Source organism: Atractosteus spatula, chromosome 7 (genome assembly GCF_055471065.1).
Source record: "Atractosteus spatula isolate fAtrSpa1 chromosome 7, fAtrSpa1.hap1, whole genome shotgun sequence".
Lineage (NCBI taxonomy): Eukaryota > Metazoa > Chordata > Actinopteri > Semionotiformes > Lepisosteidae > Atractosteus > Atractosteus spatula.
The window spans coordinates 6,255,924-6,276,156 of NC_142712.1; the positions used below are offsets into that span (position 1 = coordinate 6,255,924).

Here is a 20,233-nt window from a genome sequence, read left to right on the forward strand (position 1 = left end):
TTTCTTTAACCTTTGTTACATAGTTTGACAGAAGAGTAAGGGTGACAAAAAAAGTGTAACACTTTTGTAGAAAAAGCTGTATTTACTTTAGCTATTTGAAACTTCCTGTGGAAATAGCTCACAGGTTTCCTGATGGAAGATAATGTTTATCTTTGCCCAGCACCACCAGGAATCTCAAAATAAAATGCATTTAAGCAGCATTGGAAAACCAGCGCGATAAGGCAGCGAGGTTCCTGTCATTCCCAGGATAACTATACCACACACCCTCCCGGAGAGGCTGCTGCCCGCACGGTGCTCCCACCCGTCTCCATGGTAACTCCTGGCCTGCCGCAACCTCATGACACCACTCTAGGTGTTTCTCATATTTCCACTCATAACTAATAACAGCTACTCTTCACAGGGGGTGGGGAGGAACCGGAAACACTGGCCTCCGTTCTGACTCGCTGCTGTCAGAGGACAGTTTTCCAAGCTATGCAAGCGTTCCTGTTCGGCTGAACGACTCTGCGCCGCTCGGGAGGCCGAGGTGATTGCGGGGGCCGGCAAGGCGACCCTCCTGCAGAAAGCCGCGCACCTTACCCGTGACGAAGAAGCTGATGTCCCTCCTGTCAGTGCCAATCTTGTTGGACGCGACGCACCGGTAGACCCCGGACACCAGGGATTGCTCCACCACCAGCAGCCCCACGGTCTGTGGAAACACAGCTGTCACAAAAGCGCAGCCCCACGGCGCAGTTCTGGCCCAGCTTTGAACTTTTCCATGATATCAGGGCAGTAAAAGCACAGGGCCGGTGCGGAGCGGGGTTATCACCCCTCACCCAGCCGAGGCGTGGACTGTGGAATAACTAACAGGAAGAGGAGCTCCCAGGACTCTACTTGTTACATTTATTATTATTTCATTATCCTCCTCGCTGTCCCTCACTCCGGCCTCCCGGGTTATCCAGGCTGATTGACAGCTCAGATACGAAAGCCGACTCGGACTCAATTGCGATGGAACCAGTGCCAGGAAAGGGACCTCAAGAGAAACATTTATAAATAGAAATCGAAGAAGGCAACGTTCTAAGACGGGCAAAATGATGAGAATTACAGAGCAATATCCTCAGATATGTGCTCTGCCACGATGTAATCCTTCTTAGACTTTGAAAGGAAGCCGGTGCACCCAGCAAAAGCCCGCACAAGCATGAGAAAAACCCAGATAGGATGAACCCATGTGACTCTTGGTTTCCCAGGCTGAACTCCAGTCTCAGACCCCAGAGCCGGGAGGCTGTAGCGTCACCTGCCACACTATCATGCCACCCTACGTTTGTAAACGTGTTAAACTACAGCACATATAAGACCTTGCTTAAACACTCCAGTTTTTCTGAAATATTTTTTTCTTGGCGATAGTACCCCCCCCCCCCCCCCCCCCATGTCACCGATGTGTTTATCTCTCAACTAATCCACTTTTTTTTTTCCTCATTCATGTCTATTTGTTTCTACTCCTCACAACGGCAGCAGTCAAACAATGAGCCACCTCCACTTCATTAAGCGCCCGAGCTGGATGACATCCTGTAAGGAAAAAGGATGCTAGGCAGCCTCGGAGGAAAACAATCACACCGTCGGTGTAATGCCCTGATCATGCTACTGCCAGAGGAAAAAATAAGATCTTGAAAGCAAAATGCACCCCTGATGCTTACTCATCACAGCTGCAGCTGCAATTATCATTTTTGAAGACTCTACTCATTGCTCTGTGTGATATGAGCTTTTTGACTGGTATCACAGTTACAGTTACTACTGTGTCTTGATTTTCAATTTTCCCTCTTATGTCGCACTTGTAGGATGTATGACTGCCCAGTTAACTCACTAAGCATTGCATAGCTCTACATTATATTTTTTTTATAGTTATTAGATACAGGACTTTGGGCTGAAGTTGTACTTTGTGCAGAATCAGGATCGATATCTATTAGTTTGGTCTTTGGTTTTGCACTGCGTAAAGTGGTTTACACCAAACAGGATACCAGATGGAACCCTCCTCCCTTTGGCCTGGACAGCGGATAAATGCCCGAGCAAAGACCGCTAAGAAAGCCCAGCCTACACCCAGAGTAACCAAGGGACTGTGCCTGTGCTATGCTTGGCAAGGTTTAGTGAAGATTGATGTCAGCTGAAAAATCAGAGGTGATGACTTCATTCTGATGAGAAGTCACCAGGCAATCAAGAGATAACTCTGCATTCTTGTAGGATGTAAAACGGAACTACTGTTGCTGATTGTCAAGCACACCCTTACAGATAATAGCTGAGACAGGCCGCCAACGAAGCTTTCAAGTTCAGGGGTCAATGTATTTAATTATAATCAGAAGGTTGCCTGACATCTCTGATAATGACCATGAAGGAGGTGCTATGAGAACTAATGTGATGATAAGAAGAGCTTCACCTCACCGCCTGTTTGGAACATGTCCCGTCAGGAAAGCATCATAATGAAATAGCAATTATACTGTAATTGTATTAGTTTAATTATTGTGCTTGTTTAATAGTGGTTAAGAGGAAGGGCTTTTCAAAACATGGTGGATATCAGTCACAGATGATGAAATAAACTAGCGTTCTTTCCTTTTCACCCTGGAAGCAACAGGGCAGTCTGAGTGACTCCTCACGCTCAGCACAGAGGAGTGTCAATCTAGGCACTGCCTGTCAGAAAAGCTCCTCTCTGCAGGAGTGCTCTGGGCTGTTTTACACAAGACTGGTTCTGGAAAGCGAACTTCAGAGATTCTAATTAAGGCACTATGAGAACTGCATTTGAACTTCACGACTGTAGCTGAAGCCCAGGCTGACAGAGATGCATGAGCTATTGGGAACTGGCTGATGAGCAAACTTAATCATGAATCACCTCAGCTTGTTTTCCCTTAAGGAAGTTCCCTTGTGTGAATATGTGTGTGTGTGGCCACTCTTATTCATCCCTCAAACAATGAATAACTGGCAAACTGCAGCGCTGGGTGGAAAAAATGCAGAAGTCTACAGTAGACTCCCCCACTCATGAGGAATGCTAAAGATCTGGTGGATGAGATTGTCTGACCAATAAACTTTCAACATCTAAATGAGCGAGATGGGTCATATGTAACCCATGCTCTTAAGAACATAACCACAGATAGCTCACCCTGCTTTGATTTCTTGTAGGTCTCCCAAAATAAGCATTAAATAACCTCAATTGGGGTTTATCACACTATATATGTGCAGTATTTTCAGAGCTATCCCATTGACTACCTGTTTGCATTCTACATTTTGATACCCACTTAGTTGATTTCAATTCTGAGCTACCTGCTTGATCATATCTCTCAATGCTTCATGTCACTAGGGCTTTATGACGTTCTGATGGTGGTTTCGTAGGGGACATACCTTATTCCTCCCCTCGAAGACCTCGGATCTTTGTGAGATACTCGAGACCCAATTCTCTATGTTGGTGGCGTTGGTGGTCACCTGCACACGAGTTCGCTTGGTCAACGGGGGCAGCTTGCACCTTTTGTGAAAAGACACAGAGCAAGAGAACAAAGCATGAGTGATTTAGCTGGCCGATAGATACTTCCGCATACACAAAGCAACGTACACTTGATGGAAAAGAAATAAGAGCGGGGCACAGTGACAGCACCCCTTACGAGATTCAAACCCACGACGTTGTGGTGATGAACCTAGAGCTGCAACCACTACTCCACTGTGCTACTCTGAACAAGAGTGTGAATGTGGTCACTAGATGACAAAACGTAGAACAATATAAGAGTCCCATCTGGTTCCTGAGTAGAGATCTCAAAAGGGAAATGCATAGTGGCTGGAGGTGAAAATGACAGACTTAGTGGTGTATTTGGGAACAGCTGCCAAGAGACCTTATCCTATTACTTTTTATTGGAGTATTCATTTCAGGGACACAGAGACCTGGGCTCCAGTGAGGTGCTGTCGTCAGGAAGTCAGAAATAAACAGTCTTGTTAGAGACGTAGGTTTTTTTACATCATCATTTTTTAATGAATATTTTAATTACGACAGCCATGATTGTGATCAGTAGTAATCATCACCATCTTCACGTGTTGTTCAGTTCAGAACAGGTGTGCTTGGATATGTTGAAAATGTTTGGCATCTTTATTTCAGAAGTTAGGTAGCTGGGGTTTAAGTTCCTTGGTTAAATGAAGGCAGTGCTCACTAATTGGGATACACGGTGATGTTTCTCTCCCATCCTCAATGTAGTGTACTACCACTTTAATTGCCTTTCCTATTGACTGAGACATATTTACACTAGTGTCTTATTCATGGAGACAGAACTGTCTGCAACAACAAGTGCTTTGCTCTCCTCTGGTTCACAGCCACATCCCAGGAAGGGCTCATGTATTTTGGTTACACCTTTGCAGAAACCAAGGAAATCCGCCCTGTCAGGACATGCAAGGGTTTGTAAACCAACTAAGGATCCTACTTCTTTGAAAAGCTGGGAATGTGTGTATAGAAGCCAGTATTTACAAATATTTCAGACAAGCGGCAGATAATTAGAGACCCTCCCACTTCTCTCTCCCTATTCATACAACTCTCTCTCTCTCCTTAGGAGCTGGAAAAGTCATCAATTTTTTTAGTTTGCTTTCCACAATGTGAAACTACCACGCAAAGCACATAGACAGCAGCTTCTCCTGTTTTTTTCATAGAGTGGAGGTCAGATGTCACAGATCAAAGGTGACCCTCACAGCATCCCTTGGAACCTCCCTTCTGCTCCCCAGTGAAAGGCATTGCTATAGAGCCACAAGAGCTCTCACACTGGTTGAGTGCCGATGGACAATCCTTTCCATTAACAGAGCCTGGCACTTCAGTCTACCAAAGAGATAGTTCTCAGCTCAGAATCTGAACAGCAGTGAAAAGAGCATCTTGAAGGACCTTGCACTCTGGATGTCTTTCTCTTCTTGTCAAGAAATGAGTTAGAGTGAAGACTTGTGCACAGTGGGATACTTAACAAGGCATGTGCAAGGAAAAGCTAGGAGTGAAACACTAAGGGTCTTCTCTAGAGTGTCTCAGTAATACAGCCCATCAGATCTCACTTGGCTGTGTGTTGTCACAGTTTGGTGCTCACTAAACAATGAAACAATGACCGACAGCAAGAGAAATGCTCTGTGGTTCTGTGATCACTGAAAGTATCTGCAATGGAAACTGGTCCATGGTTGTTGCATGGCTTGGGATGGGATCTCCAGTACCTAGTCTTCCTAAACATGGCTCTCTACATCACAGGAGCAGAGTCAGGAGCTTGTGATGAAGAGCAGCTGTGCTTCAACTGGGAAAGCATGAGACTGCAACTTAACTGCCGTGTCGGTCCATTTTTCTTCCTTTTCCAAGAGAAGGTTTTCACACATTTCCTACAGCCATGGCAAACCTGATCTATTTAACGTCACTCTAGTGGTTCACTCTAGTATAACAACGTGCCCTTTCTCACGGTCATTCATCTGTGTGCTGAGTACAGTGTAATCCTGCACACTGATTCTGTCCCAGTGCTGGATGGACATTACTCAGCTGAACAACTGATAATTATAATTCAATCAGTTCTATTTCATGCCTGGATTGCTTCACATTGTTCTATGTGTGGTCTGTATCATGCACTGCTGGTTCTGCATATTTTTTTTTCTCAAAGTCTGAGCAACCCTGCAACCTGAAATGCTGTGGCTTCTGAATCTCTTCTGACATTAAAGTGATCATGGTGTTATAGACTAGCGTGGGAATGATAGCAAAACTTCTGTCTGTATGTAGACAGTTTCATACTAGCTTTGCGCCAAGATTGCTGAATGTTTGTGATTGTGCTATTGCAAAATATATTCATTCATTACCATAGCCCTTTGATTTGTTTTCTTAACCAACAAGGCAACAGACAATATCATGGCATCCCAATTTAGTGATAAATGCCAGAAACAAATGATAAGTCCTGTACTGCCCAACACGCTTCACAGGTGTATATATGGGTTGGGACAAACCATAGATGGAATTGGTAAAGGATGTTTTATGAACGAGGTATGTGATGATAGTAGGATGATAAATGCTTAAATACACTGTCAAGTGAAAGCATTACAGTCATTAACTAAGGCATTCGAATAAAAGCTTTCATTTAACAATTAAAACATTTAATAAAAATGCACAATTAATAAAAATGAATTGTACCATCAGCATTATCAGTAAGGGCATTCAGCACTGTGAAAGTGGACTGTTTCATGATCTGAGACCCCACTGAGAGAGATGGCTTAAAACTGTTCCTCTATATATCTCTTTGTCTAAATGAAGATAGGAAAACAGTCATTGTAAGCAAATCTGTTAAAAACATTTAATAGATTTCCTTGTGTAAAAAAGACAAACATTACATACATTTTATATACCACAAAATGCAAAATATTCATTTTTTAAATATAAAACTTTACAATTTACGTTGCCATTCAATCAATTACAGCATATTTTTAAAATCAATTAGTAATATAAAAATGGTTATTAAATATCTGATTCATATATTACCTATAAGGTCATCTGTATAAAATTAATTTATTAAAATAAAACAATGCAGATGGGGATTGACCCGTATATATGCAACACCTCATTCCAAGGTTCACGAGTCAGCAGTGCTCATACACTTCACACTATTACACATCGCAAGTACAAATAAAATACATCACCATCAGCATTACCACCATACAGAAAAAGACATAAAACACAGACCCGTCAAAAATGCTACACTTGATCAGAGCCGAGTACAAGGCACAAACCCTCCCAGGCTGTGAGGTGTCCTCCCAGACTGTATGATCCACATACAATGGGCACAGAGAGAGACCGGCTACAGGTTATTAAATAGAAGTTCTAGCGTTGGAAGAGTTTGACTCTTTGTGTCACTGAGGCTCTGTTTCAGTGGTCAGAACTGTGCGTGAGTAGAGGGGGATGTCTATCATTGATAGGGTGATAGGACTGATAGGATGATCGATTTCTTCTTGACATCATTCTTAAGCGCAGAAGAAGCTGATGCAGGGCACTTGTGTGGAGCGCTCAGTGTGCCTGTGGGCTTTCAGGCCAGCGGGAGGAATGCTGGTGAGGGAAGACTCTACACATCTAGAAAGGAGGAAGCCTGCTGGGTTTGTAGCAGTTGTGCTCACCGATGCTCCACAGCCTCAGTTAGTAAAACACCCTCTCAGAGATCTAGAGTACAATAACACTCCATCGCTCAGTGGAATGACAACCTTCTATATCTACTGAGAGGCATTGCAAACGCAACAAATGAGCACTGAATTGGAAATCCCGAGCATTTGGTCAAGTTTTTAATGACTCTCAGTATACACACACAGTTACAAAGACTTAAAGAAAGCCCTACTTTTTTTTTTTCTGAACCCATTACGACATATAATAAAAACACTCCATCTTCTTACAAGGTCGGCTTGCATGATTAAATCCCATATTCAGAAATGTTTGAATACTGTACCAGACTGCACAGAATACATAGATGCTGCATTTAATCCTATCACTTTTAAGAAAGCGACAACATTTTCTTTTAAACTTAATCACTGAGTCAGTCTTTTGTGTATTTAAGTGTAACTAAACATAAACATAGGTTAATAAAGGCAGATTAATCAAGTTAAATATCACAGCATCAGTGGAGTAACTAGAGACAGGCACTTGATAACTGTAGTGGTTTGGGCTCTTGCTGCGCTTTGAGTATGAATACAACATCAGAGAAGATGTCCATCGTAGTACCAAGTAAATGGGAGCAGATTGCAAAGTTGGAAAGTTGGTATCCTGTTAAGACGACGGATGGAACTTCACACCTTCAAAATGAAGACGGAGGCTAAAACGTACGTAGTGGGGTTGTAGCCCCTCCCCCCAGAAAGGACACAGAATTTAAAAAAAAGAAAAGCATTGGTTGCACCAGAAAAAAAAAGTTGCCCCAAAAAAAGTCCCGTTTTTTTTTTCTGTGCGCCATCCGATTTCAGCTGCTTTTGCCTTTGCGACAAGAAGCGCAGAATCTCCTACACTTCGCTTGTGTCCTCCATCCCTGCCACTGGGTAGCCCTTCTGCCCAGCAGAGGATCGCTCCCTCTCCCGGGCCCAGAGAGCCCACCCCACTCCCCCCGTCCTCTTCCTCCTCCTCGCCCCTCTCCTCCTGGGAGAGTCGGGCTCTCGCTGGCAGGGTGTCTTCGCGGAGCGCAGAGGTTCATGTGAAGGACCACCGCTGTCACACGGAGTTCAGCCTTGGAAATGCAACACCCACCCCTGTGCTGCGCTTGCGAGCCACGCTGATTGTATCTGTGGAAGGGGAGTGCGGGGGGTCGAACTCCCGGGTCTCAAGAATAGATCAAGCTCTTGAGGAAGCGTGTTGTTGCCACATTTGAAGACTTAAGAGACAATCATGCTGCTGGGAACCTTCTCGTGATGGGGGAGGAAGCCAAACAACAAGAGGAAAGCGGTGAGCACTCTGATTTCGCACAGGAAGCTCACAGCACCTCCTGCCAGAGTGAGATAAGAAAACTCCCATGGCCTGCTCAGGACAAGGCCATCATTATCAGCCAGAGCTCTGTACTGTCCTCAGGCTAGCACCGCTGCTGCTCCCCTCCGTCAGCCTGCCATCAGGCTAGAGGCGCTTGGACGCTACAAAGAACAAGGGCCTCATAAAGTATCTGTATAATACAGCCAGGTGGATCAACAGAACTGCATGCATGCAAATGTCTAACATCTAAATACAACTGCAAATAAAAAAGGGCTCGATCTCTCGTCAAGATCTTCAAACACATGTAAAAAATGCGAAGCAGGCAGGCAGTCGCTGCTCTTGTGAGTTATACTGCACAATTGGAGAGCTGCCACCCCCTGTCAGCAGCCCCTGACCCCAAACTGCAATTAACACGCCCCCCCCCCCCCCCCCCCCCGCCATAGCACGGGTGCCTGGATGATATCTAGAGCTGTGCGTTTTGCATTAGACTCTGGTTTTCCAGGGTAGCTAGAAAAGGATCATGTAGTGCAACTACAATATAGGGTGGATCTGTCTGTACAAGCTAAACAGTAGCCAGCAATGTGAGTATAAATGCAAGATCAAATCCAAATTTTCATTGGCAATTGTTCTGATGTCATGAGCCTGGAGATGCTTAGGTGTAGGTGTGCAAAGTACCATACAGAGCTGATTAGCCCATTGCTGCTGAACAAGGCTGGAGACTCACCAGGTTTATTCTGCACTATCTGCCATTGTCAGTGGTGTAGTGTTCGGATTTGTGTGCGTCTGTGCCTGGAGACTTGGAGGTATCAGCAGCTATTACGTTCAAACTCCTCTTCTATCTGTGACTTGCCCTCGAGCTGAAAGGATCGTTTCTGCAGCACATGCAATGATGCATCGGCAATGACTCAGATCCTCTTCATAAATGGGCAGGTTTGCATCTTGGCAAAAGTTTCCCATGAGAAAATGGAATGTTTGGCAATGCAGAAAACGGATCGCAGGATGCTTAGTAGCAACGCCAATAATAAACAACACTTTTGCCCTCTGTTTTGCAAAGGAAATTAATTAAAATGTTTGATTTTTATTTAGAACAGGAGAAATCATGATTTACAAGATGGGACCTGACTCCACACCAGGGACAGGGTAGTGTCATGGAAACCCTAAGTGTACAGTACATGCACTTTGCTTTTTTTTTCAGCTTGCTCTGCTTTTCATGCAGGCTGCTGACGGTACCAAAGGAAGAGGAAAGGGTCTGGAAAAGACAAGTTTCTCAAAAATGACTGCGAGGAAGGAGAGGGACTGTGAATGCCTCAGCTCTTGCCGAGAAGAAACACTCTCTGTGACCGCATACAAAGAGTATCAGCCAAAAAGCAGCTGGAAGCCGTGACTCACAGCTTTCTGCAAAAGGCCCTTGACAAGTGAGGCTGCCCTCCCCTCCTCCAGCAGGTCTTCCCAAAGCCTAGAAGCCCTCCATGTGGAACGCACAGCCAGCACCACTTTCACAGTGCTTTGCCCCACCGCACGTTTTTTTTCCCCACCATTATTTCTTTGCGCCCAGCGCACGAAAAAAAAAAACAACAACTACATTTTCCCTTGAGTCTGCATCGCTATGCTGGCTTTTACCAGGTTTGCACCTTCTATCTTTTTGCGATGGTGACATTCTGCGACCCATTTGGCTTTGTAGTGGGAGGGCCCCCGGAAGAGCTGGCATTCCTACACCTGCCTGCAAGCCCTGCCTGACAAGTGCGGGAAGTGGAATAACAGGCTATGGGAGAAGCTGGAGAACTCGTGTACTTACAGTCCTTTCATGCTGTTCTTCGGGCAGGGGTGCCACAGCCACTGGATCTGGGGCGGGGGGAAGGCGTAGGCAGTACAGAGCAGTGTCTGCCTGCTGCCCCTGGCATAGGTGCCAGGGTCCTGGGACACGGCCTTCTCTCCAATCTGTGGCTTCACTGCAAAAACAGGCACAGTCCACAGGGGGAGGGTTAGACCGGCACAGGCCTCCCGGCTTCCTAAGAACTAGGTGACCAGCAAAGGCACACCCTGTGCTGGAGTGAATGAGTCATTTTTCATTATAATCTGCATAAAGGTGGAGGTGGAAGAATGAAACAGTGTTTTCTTACTCTATTATGAATATCACTATATTATTATTATTATTATTATTAAGAGAGGCACCACTCACCATTGACAACTAGCGAGACAGTGAGGTTGCTATAGAGGCTGTACTGCTGAATCCCCACCAGGATTGTGTAAACACCAGCATCCTCTTCAGACACATCCCTGATCACCAGGGAGTTCCCATCAACCCTGTAGCGGGAGCACTGCTCTGCGGCGATCTTCCCATCTTTCAGCCTGATGGGCAAGAAAATCCATTCATATTCTCACAATGTGAATGATGCGTCATTCTTCTGATCATTTCTTTATCAGCTTCATATAAATCTATATGGGTGTTTTGCAGTCAGTCCTGCAGTCATGTTCTATTAGTAGTTCAGTTGTGATTTTAAATACATGTATCACTGACTTCCCCTTTTCTAGTATTGAAGCCTTCTTTCTGTCACAATGAATCACTTACAAATGTACTGTAATCCTGGTTTAAAACAGTAGTATGATATCATCATTTTTTATTCATTTCAATTGGTTGGGTTTAAAGAAGTCACAGGATCACTCCCAGTTCTAGCTTTATGAAAGCAGTCTGAGGATGACTTATGCAGAATTGGGAAATTTCTATAGAAAGCTATTCTAAGAACACTAACCCTAATGTGTGATTAATGCAAGTTTAACTACTCCCTCTAACTTTCATTCATGCAGAAACATTGGATCCTCTCCTGAAATAAATTAATCCTGATCTAAATTCATAGCATAAAAAATAACTTTTTAGCCTTCTGAATATGTACAGAGGAACACATAGTGCTAAAGACTTGACGATTGATTTGATCTGCTTGGTAAATGAGATGAACTAGTTGCTACACCATGTTAGCTCTCCTCATGTACTGTAAATGACCTTGAGCTGCTGCAATTATGTTTTTGAAGATTTTCGACCATGTCAATTAACACTTGCTTAATGACAAGCTTGATTTATTGAGATGTATTAATAACAGCAGATGTAATAGTATAAAACACTAGTAGTTTTGGGGTAAATTGCCGATATTGATAAAAACATATATATTGTAACTTCTGATAGTATCTAAGACTTTTTCACCAAACCTCATAATACTATATTTTAGAACACGTAAAAGGTTTATTCCATGCCGAGAAGAGAAGAAAAGAAACACAATGTTTTGGCTGTGGAGCCTTGCGTGAAGAAGGGTAATACTATATATTAGCCAATGTCCGAGCACGGCCTGGGGGGGGATACATCAGCGTGTGTTAATTTCACACCGAAAAGTGGAAAGAAGAGTGGAAATAACCTTTACTTGTTCCTATATATGAACGGGACATACTCCTTCTGCCTGGGGGTAATTCTTTTCCTTATTCACTCCAATGGAACTAAAAAAAGCCTCTTTCAAGTTTAAAAAAAAATAACCCCTGTGGACTATCTGGGAATCTTCAGTATCTTGATGTCTTTTTTTTTTTCTCCAAAAAGACAGCAGCTGAAGCGACTGCTCTCAGCGCTTGGTTCTCAGGCACCCCCGCCCATCAGCGTGGATCGCATGTTACAGTAAATGACTCCCGTACCATATAACTTCCGGAAATGGGAAGGCCCTAAGCTTGGATGAAAGCCGGTAGGACTTCTGGCCCGCTGTCACTTCCACAACGGGTCCGTGTCTGTATTTCAGATTAATGAAAGGCTTTTCTGTGGAAAGAAAGGAAAAGTAGATCACTCTACTGGGTATAAATAGAACATGGGACCCAAGGATGGGAGTGAGCACGTTTGCCTCAAGGAAGTACAAACAACAGTGACGCGAAAGCCCTTTTCCTTCAGAGGACACGTCCACAGGAGCAGCTCTGCATGCCAAGCTTTGGCATCCTGTTCACAGCCTGCTGCCACTTCTTCTTATCAATGTAAAAGCTCACGGTGGCATGAAAGGGCACGGGCAGGACAAGGCACAGTGGGCAGCACAGTGAAGGCAGGGTAAAAGCGCGGTTACGTGTTTGGAGGTGTGGTGAAGCATGATGCAGACTAGGGCTGTGCGTCCAGAAAAGCAGGATCACTGAAGCCATCGTCTTGACAGACATATTTCAGATGAAGGCAGATTGTGCTTTTAAGTCAAATTATTTTGGTGCCACTGTGCCCACCATCTCCCAAGTGCTATAAATTAGCTAGAAGGTCACAACTGGCAACCCACTGAAGCTCAGCAGGCATGAGCCTGGCCAGTACCTGGATGGTAAGCTAAGGTTGCTGCAGGAGGAGGTGTTAGTGGCACTAGTAGAGGGCGCTCACCCTGTGGTCTGTGCAGGTCCTAAAGCCCATATCCTGAGTCTTTGTGGACATTAAAAATCCCAGGGTGTTTCTAGAAAAGAGTAGGGGTGATAACCCCCGTATCCTGGGTAAAATTTCCCCTTGGCCTTTACCAGTCATGGCCTCCTAATAATCCCCATCTCTGAACTGGCTTCATCACTCTGCTCTCCTCCCCACTGAGAGCTGGTGTGTGGGGAGTGTACTGGTGCATCATCCAGGTGGGGCTGCACACTGGTGCAGGTGGAGGGGATCCCCATTACCTGTAAAGTGCTTTGAGTGGAGTGTCCAGAAAAGTGCTACAGTATATTAGTGTAAGGATTATTATTTTTAAAAGTAACTTCTCAAAGCAACTTGTAGTAAGACAAAAAAGTTAAAAAGAGAGAAGATAACAAAATTAGCACATTTAAGAACTAGGATTAGAAGCAGAAGAAGGGGCCAGGGGCCAAGGTTTTGAGCCTGGATTGGAAGGCCTGTATGAGTATGAGTTCTGAGTTTGGTTTTACAGCAGGTAGAAGTAGCTGGGATTAAATCCTCAAAATCCTCAGGATCCTCAAATCCTGAGTGGGATGTTGTTCTTGTGCCTGGAGAAACCAAATTTTATGCAGAGCATTTCAATAAAGCTGCACAAATAGAAACAAGTATAAGTAGCTTAGGATTTAATATCAGTTCTATAAATGAATAATATAAGAGATTGACCGTTTTTGGAATCAAGCAGAAAGGCAGAAAGAAACGAGAGCACATTTGGCACATTTGACTGACTAAATTATTTACGGACTCTCTTCACCAGGACCATCAGTGATATGCACACAGCGACCGCCGGAAACAATAGAGCACGAAGATGAAGAACATCACAGAGGTCTTCCTCACCATAGACAACGAGGGTGGTGTTGGTCTGCCGGGACGAGGGGCCGCTCTGCACCTGGCACCTGTACAGGCCCCCGTCGGAGGAGCGCAGCTGGTCAATCACCAGCAGGCTGTAGAAGACGTTGGCGCTCCCCTGAATCATCCGTTTAGTGATGGTGGCGGAGTTGTTGGCCTTGAGGAGTGAGAAGACAGGGGTGAATGTTGGCGCTTTGGTTTACAAGGGTTACAAACTGCAGAGCGGACAATGTTCAGCTCTGCAGTCGGCTTTAAGAAAGACTTAACAGTAGGATGGAAACAAAAACCCTAAAGAAGCCATTATTCACAGCTGTGGTAAGAAAAGAATGTACAGGTACCACCCTTGTTTCCCGCCCAGTTGAAGATGTTAGAAGCTCAGGGAGAAAACAATGGGATGTATGGTAAAGGCATTCAGTTTCAAGAAAATCATTCATCTTGATTCTAAAAGGCCTAAGAACATGAATGTCACAAACAAGAAGAGGCCATCCAGCCTCTTTGATAATTAGTAGTTAATTGATCCGAGGATGCGGTTGTTTTTGGAAAGAAGCCTCAACAACGTAGTTAGGTCCATAATCCTAAACCTCCTTGTGGAAAGGGGTGCCTCGAGATTTCAATCTGAAATGCACTACCTCAGTTGCCCCTTGCGTCCTGTGGTGGATATTTCACTGGTGACTTGGAAATACAGAAGTTCACTGCAGTGACCGTCACTCTCGTTGAGAATTTTGAATACTCGTACTAAGTAGTTTTCTCTGCTCAAGACTAAGTAGAGGTTTTAGTCCTTAGGACATTTTAAGCCATTCCTCCATCAAAAGCAGCCAATCAAAAGCAGCCTACTTGCAAACTATAACCATTATAATGATCTCAAACTGAAAGCTAAGAGGAGCTTGGTTTCCAGGTTCACTATCTGTTTTCAGATTTAAATATACTTCCACTTTCTCCACCTCTGATTCATGTTTCACCGTTAAATGCAGTTTTATTGGTAAACAATAAAGAAATAGTTTGGTTTAGTAACAACAATCCAGATGTTAAAAGGAAAGAGAGAGAACTGAAAATGTAATTAAACAGCAGGCTGGAATGATACAGGGAGTGCTCTGTTCTCCAGCAGGAGTGATACAGGGAGTGCTCTGCTCTCCAGCTGGAGTGATACAGGGAGTGCTCTGTTCTCCAGCAGGAGTGATACAGGGAGTGCTCTGCTCTCCAGCTGGAGTGATAAAGGAAGTGCTCTGTTCTCACCTTCCCAGGATAGCTCCAGGTGAACACTACCCTGGCGTTCCACTCTGCAGTGACGGTGCAGTTCAGAGCCAGCCTGTCTCCATGGAGCATCCTCAGAGGACTGGTGGCGTTCAGGTAGACATCAATGATTTTATTCACTGCACAAAGAAACACATGCAGTACGTGTGAATACGAGCAGCACAAAACAGCAGCGGGTTTTTTTTTTCATTCCCAGCACAGTGCAAACCTCATGCTCACCTTGCCTGTGTGTTAAATATTTGGTGCTGTACAGGACTCCCTTTGCCACAGTCTCACAGGAGAACAGCCCAATGTTCCTGTACGTAGGGGCTGGAATAATGAAGCCCTGCTTGCTATTCCAGATTACACTTTTCCCATCAGGAACGAGCCTTTCTGCAGGAAACTGCTGAACAAGAGAGAGAGAAGAAAAGGATCCCTTCATCCAGTGATGCAGTTGACGTATGTTTGGCAAATTCAGTGCGCGAGATGCAGAACACGCCTGCCTTATTTTGTTTCTGAGTTACTACGATTCGTGACGCATTTCCACAACAGATGCAAAGAGCTAGTAGCTGGGATAACAGAGCCACAAGGATTTTTAACCCATGACCTGCTAGCTGTGGGTGCTTTCTCACTGTTGCAGTCCTAAAAAGAGGATCAGTCTTTAATGCACTTGTGCTGTGATAAATGTATAACACATTTAAATTGAATATGTGGACAATAACATGCACACTATGAGAACTAGTATATAAATGCAGCACACAACAGCAGTGTGAATGGACTTGTTTCCTTCCATTGTTCGCGTATTATCAATACAATTACAGAACTAGGTACTGTTCACTAATGCATACAGAAACTATACATTAAAGACATTCTATAGTCTACCTTTAAAGCTACAACCAACAGAATTTTTTTTTAAAAAGCGGAGAAATAAAAAATGCAAGAAAGCCTACTTGAGTATTAGCCAGAAGAAATAAGGCTTTGCTCAGAAGGGGTTTCACAGACTGACTACATCAATCACACTGCTAATGACAAGGCCTCCTGCTCTGGCCAGGGGTGTGAAGGAGACTGCACGGATGTGTGAAACGTGACTCAAGGCCATCTAGCGACATCCTGTTACTACAGGATACAGACTCGCTGACTCTGTTCTGTCCCGGCAGGGATCGGGGTCACAGTTTTGGAAAACGAACTTGTTTCGTTCACAACTAAAGTGAAAGCGCATTGCCTGTTGTACTTGTTTTTCAGGGATGTGAGCCCATTTAAGGATATAAGCTAAGTGCTAAGTCCTTCCAGGAAAAAGAAAATTGTGTAAATATCTGAGAAGCCCCGGTAAAGAGTATATTTTTAGAATGCAGCAGTGCTCCATTCTCATTGAAGGGAAATGTCTGTATTAAAACCTACAGAGAAAAATGCTTAAAGATGTCAAAACAGTTGTTTATTTTGGGGAAAACTGAAGATATTTTCAGGGCCTTAATATTTTAAAAACCATTAAAACAGATGAATGATTATCAATGAGAGGAGACATTTGGCTAGGTAGTTAATAGCAAATCAATGAAAGGATGTCATCTAGTTGTGTCTCTAATGAATTTAGACTTAAGGGTTTATGATTTAGAATAGGGTTTAGACTTCAAGAACCATTGCTAAGTTGCTTGATCCACAGCCCCACAAGACCTTAGCTAAGGATAAGCCTCCATTTTAGTAGCAATTCCACATAATTTCCACTTATCCCTAAATCATAAGCAGCCAATCTAGAATAACCTTCTTCCGGATTATAGCCACTAGAGAGATCTCAGTTGAGAGGAGTCTCGTCTCTAGGACTTCTGTGTCCGAGTCCTTGCTCACTCTGCCAGACCGTCCCCTTGCTCTCATCTCTCACCAGAACAAGTTTCCTGTGTGCCCTCTGAGGATACTCAGAGTGTCTCATCAAGGAAGGAAAACTGAAACAATTGCCGAAAGTTCTTTAAGAAGAGCACAATACAATATCATTCAATTATACCCTTGTGGAAAACATCTTTCAGCAGGTATCCTCTCCACTCTCTCCTTCTCGTAGAAGGCAAGGGCATATCCTCATGCAGTGATGCTGCTTTCAGGATACGACAGCAACCAGTCACAAAACGTACCCCAGAAAGCAATGACATCAAAAAGCAGACAAAATAAACCTTCAAAGGCCAATGTAGATACGGACGAAGCTCTGGCTTGCAGTTTTGTATGCCAATGTAGAGTTTTCAATCAATTCTGACTGAAGGATTTCAGGAATGGTCCTTGATACTCAACACAGTTTCTCCAAATCCTAGAGGATATCACTTTGAAAGCAGTCTAGTGTGTTTATTTAGATCTTACACAATCCACATGACCTTTTTATCTAATCCCAGCTGGAGGGAGCGTCCTCCCACTTTATTCCTAAGGAATTCACGGACATGGGGTCACATAAACCACACAGCCTCTACTGTTCCTGCAAGCCATCGGCTCTGTTCTGACCATTCCTGTCTGATACTGCTGAAATGAGACACAGAAGCGTGGTGCAGTGGTCAGGGCTCTGGACTTGTGACTGGAAGGTTGTGGGTTCAAATCCCAGGTGAGAGATGTCTGTTGTACTCTTGAGCAAGGTACTTCATCTGAATTACTTCAGTAAAATATCCTGCTATATAAATACCTGTGCTCTGGATGAAATGAGCAGCCAAATAAAAAATAAAATTAGCAGCAGTGTGGATTAATGGAAAAGGGTAATGCAGCTGCCGGTTTAAATGTTAAAAACCCAGTGTTGCCTTTACCTAAACGTTCCTCAGGAACTTATAGCTTGCTGCCTGCAGAGTGAGTGAAGCTCACTCTTTGATTTTACCCACGCTCCGCATCCAATGCCATCTTACAGTTTATCTGAGTCGCACGGCACTCACGGATGTATCTGCAAAATCAATTATGGAAATCAAGAGGATTCCCTGCCCCTTCCAGGCGGCAGCTGGAGGGTACTTCAAGCCCAGGGAAAAAGGAAAGTAAGGCTTCCTGTCTCCGGTGGTCTTTCCCATGCGGCAGAGATGAGCGCGCCCGGAGAGAGAGAGGAGGACGTGAGAAGGCGGAGTGATGAGACCCTGGGGTTCTCAGTGCCTGGTCGGCTCGCAGACACAGGGGGATTTTCTTGCTTAGTGAAGGGGAAGAGAGAAATGCCACCGCATTTTCACAGCAAGCGGCGCTGGCCTCCTTCCACACTGGCTTGCAGAGAGAAACGACCTACCTGGAAGGCCAAGGCCGCGCCACAGCAGAGAAACCGAGCCTCGTGTGCCGTCTCTGGCTGCTCTATTTTAAAGGCTCAGCGTCCAGTCACTATGTGGGGGACAGCGCTTTATTTTTCTGTAGACGTATTCTCACAGGGCTTCTGCCGGATCTTTATAAAGTCCCTTTTGTTTGGATTGTGCTAAAAATAACTGCACGCCTCAGACAATTCGGTCTAAGTCCTGAGTCTTCACATATGGTTTTCCTCTAATCCGTCAGATGTTTTTCAAGAAGTATCAAAGAAAAACTAATCAGGGCGAAGATAAGAGCTAATTTTCTGTGTTTTGTTTAGGAAGTATCATTGACTGCCTGAGCCATGGCGGATTAACTGGAAATACCAGGGCATAGAAGGCCCACCACACTTGTAGAGTCTCTCCAGACCTCCACTGTTCATCAGCTTGATCAGAAGATACACACTGCTGTGCGACTGCTGTCAGACACAGCACACGAGAAGAGGTGAGGACATGTGCTGCTATACGCATCGCATCCAGACAGCAATCGGACACAGGACACAGGCCAGTGAAGGCCTTCAATCACCCACCTTGTTCAGGGAGACGGTGATGTCTGGAGCAGTCACTCGGCAGGGAATGATCAGCCCACTGCCCTCTGTCATGTAGACAACCTCTGGGTTCTCACTGTGCAGCTCCACAAAGGGCCTGGAGCTATCTGCGAGAGACACACCCAGGTAACTACCCGGACAGCGCCGCAGAATATTTCATTCATGGGTAAAACAGAAAAAGAGCTACAGGCTTCCATCCAAAGCAGCCAAACATAAACAACAGTGCGTAGGAACATTTGAGTTGCATATTCTCACTCACAACACAGTCTCATTTCACAGTTCAGAGTTCGGCATGTAAAAACATTTGAAACATCAGCCAAACGGTCAACCAGCTTACAGTTTAGAAAAGTCAACTGCAAGAGCACTTTGCAGCCTGTTAGAGACCGTTTTTGAAACGTCGTTCCCGGCACACCATGGCTGAGCTGAGGGCTTCACCGCGCTCGCAGTCACAGCCCCTCTCTCTGCCTCTCCGAGTGGGAGCTGTTCCACAGAGGATCAGTGCTGAAATCAGTGTGGGACAGGGCGACACCTGCCTGGAGCTCCCAGGCTGCAGGGGTGGAAGCTAGACCCCTCACGCAGAGCAGCTCTGCAGCCTGTGGCACCTTCACTCCAGTAATGCTGCTCTGGATTTTTGTATGACACTAAAAAACGGCCTGTTTATTGTGGTGTCATTTAAGGTCATTCATAATTCATAATTCATAATGTTTCATTTGTAGGCCAGATACATTTTGGGTTGCTAAATCTCACAAAGAATTTGGTGTTCTTTACAATTCTATATAGTTGGTACTATCAAATTTTATTTTAAAATAGCATTGTAGTTTTCCTTTGAAGGCACTTATATAGCGTAGCCATTAGTAGGAACAGAAGTTATTAAAGAAGTATAGAAAGACCAGCACTCAGTACGTCCAGTGCACTGGCCTACAAACAGTCATTTCCCCCAGGGCTCCAGTCCCAGCTGTGCTGTGAAAACAGCTCAAGGGCTTTCTTTCTTTTTCTCTGCCATTTTGCGATATGCCCTGTGCCATTTAAGGTATTGGGTGTTGTTCATCCATTGTTCGTTAGAGCAACGGGAGAAGAAAAAGCAAAAAAAATTCAACAAAAGTACCCCAAGGACTATTTAATCCCATATTTCCTTTTACATGCCGATTCCAAAGAGCAGCTAAAAATGAACTGGCGCACAGTCTCAGCAGTTGATACCCAGCAGCAGTTAGAGGACCAGAAGCAGCACGAACAGGCCCGGCTCTCCCTCGGGACTCCCTCACTCGCCTCACAGAGCCCCAGGCCAGCTCAGAGGAGCGCAGCCGCTTCCTGACAGCGGAGCATCAGCAGGCCTGAGGAGGAGCTGCTGAGGAGCCGTGTCGGCAGACACAGACAGTCCCGCTTGAGCTCGGTGTGCCCAGAGGGCTCCTCCCCGCTCCCTGCCAGTTCCCCGAGCCTCAGGAAACGGGCAGCCAGCGCTGATAAGAAGGCT

At 44.8% G+C, this 20,233-nt stretch overlaps 1 protein-coding gene across 3 annotated transcripts in view; it reads right to left on the reverse strand.

Annotated features, from left to right (window-relative positions):
* flt1 (fms related receptor tyrosine kinase 1) overlaps window positions 1-20,233 on the reverse strand; it is a 58,732-nt gene that overhangs the window by 26,688 nt on the left and 11,811 nt on the right. For 2 of the 3 annotated variants that reach the window (XM_088920408.1, XM_088920407.1), the window contains exons 4-12: window positions 18,745-18,869; window positions 15,180-15,345; window positions 14,943-15,079; window positions 13,698-13,866; window positions 12,107-12,224; window positions 10,614-10,783; window positions 10,230-10,383; window positions 3,361-3,481; window positions 577-685 (exon numbers count right to left, since the gene is read on the reverse strand). In XM_088920408.1, the coding sequence (XP_088776534.1) occupies window positions 577-685; window positions 3,361-3,481; window positions 10,230-10,383; window positions 10,614-10,783; window positions 12,107-12,224; window positions 13,698-13,866; window positions 14,943-15,079; window positions 15,180-15,345; window positions 18,745-18,869 (1,269 nt within the window). The remainder of the gene's footprint in view (window positions 1-576; window positions 686-3,360; window positions 3,482-10,229; window positions 10,384-10,613; window positions 10,784-12,106; window positions 12,225-13,697; window positions 13,867-14,942; window positions 15,080-15,179; window positions 15,346-18,744; window positions 18,870-20,233) is intronic. The other variant, XM_088920409.1, reaches the window with a different exon arrangement.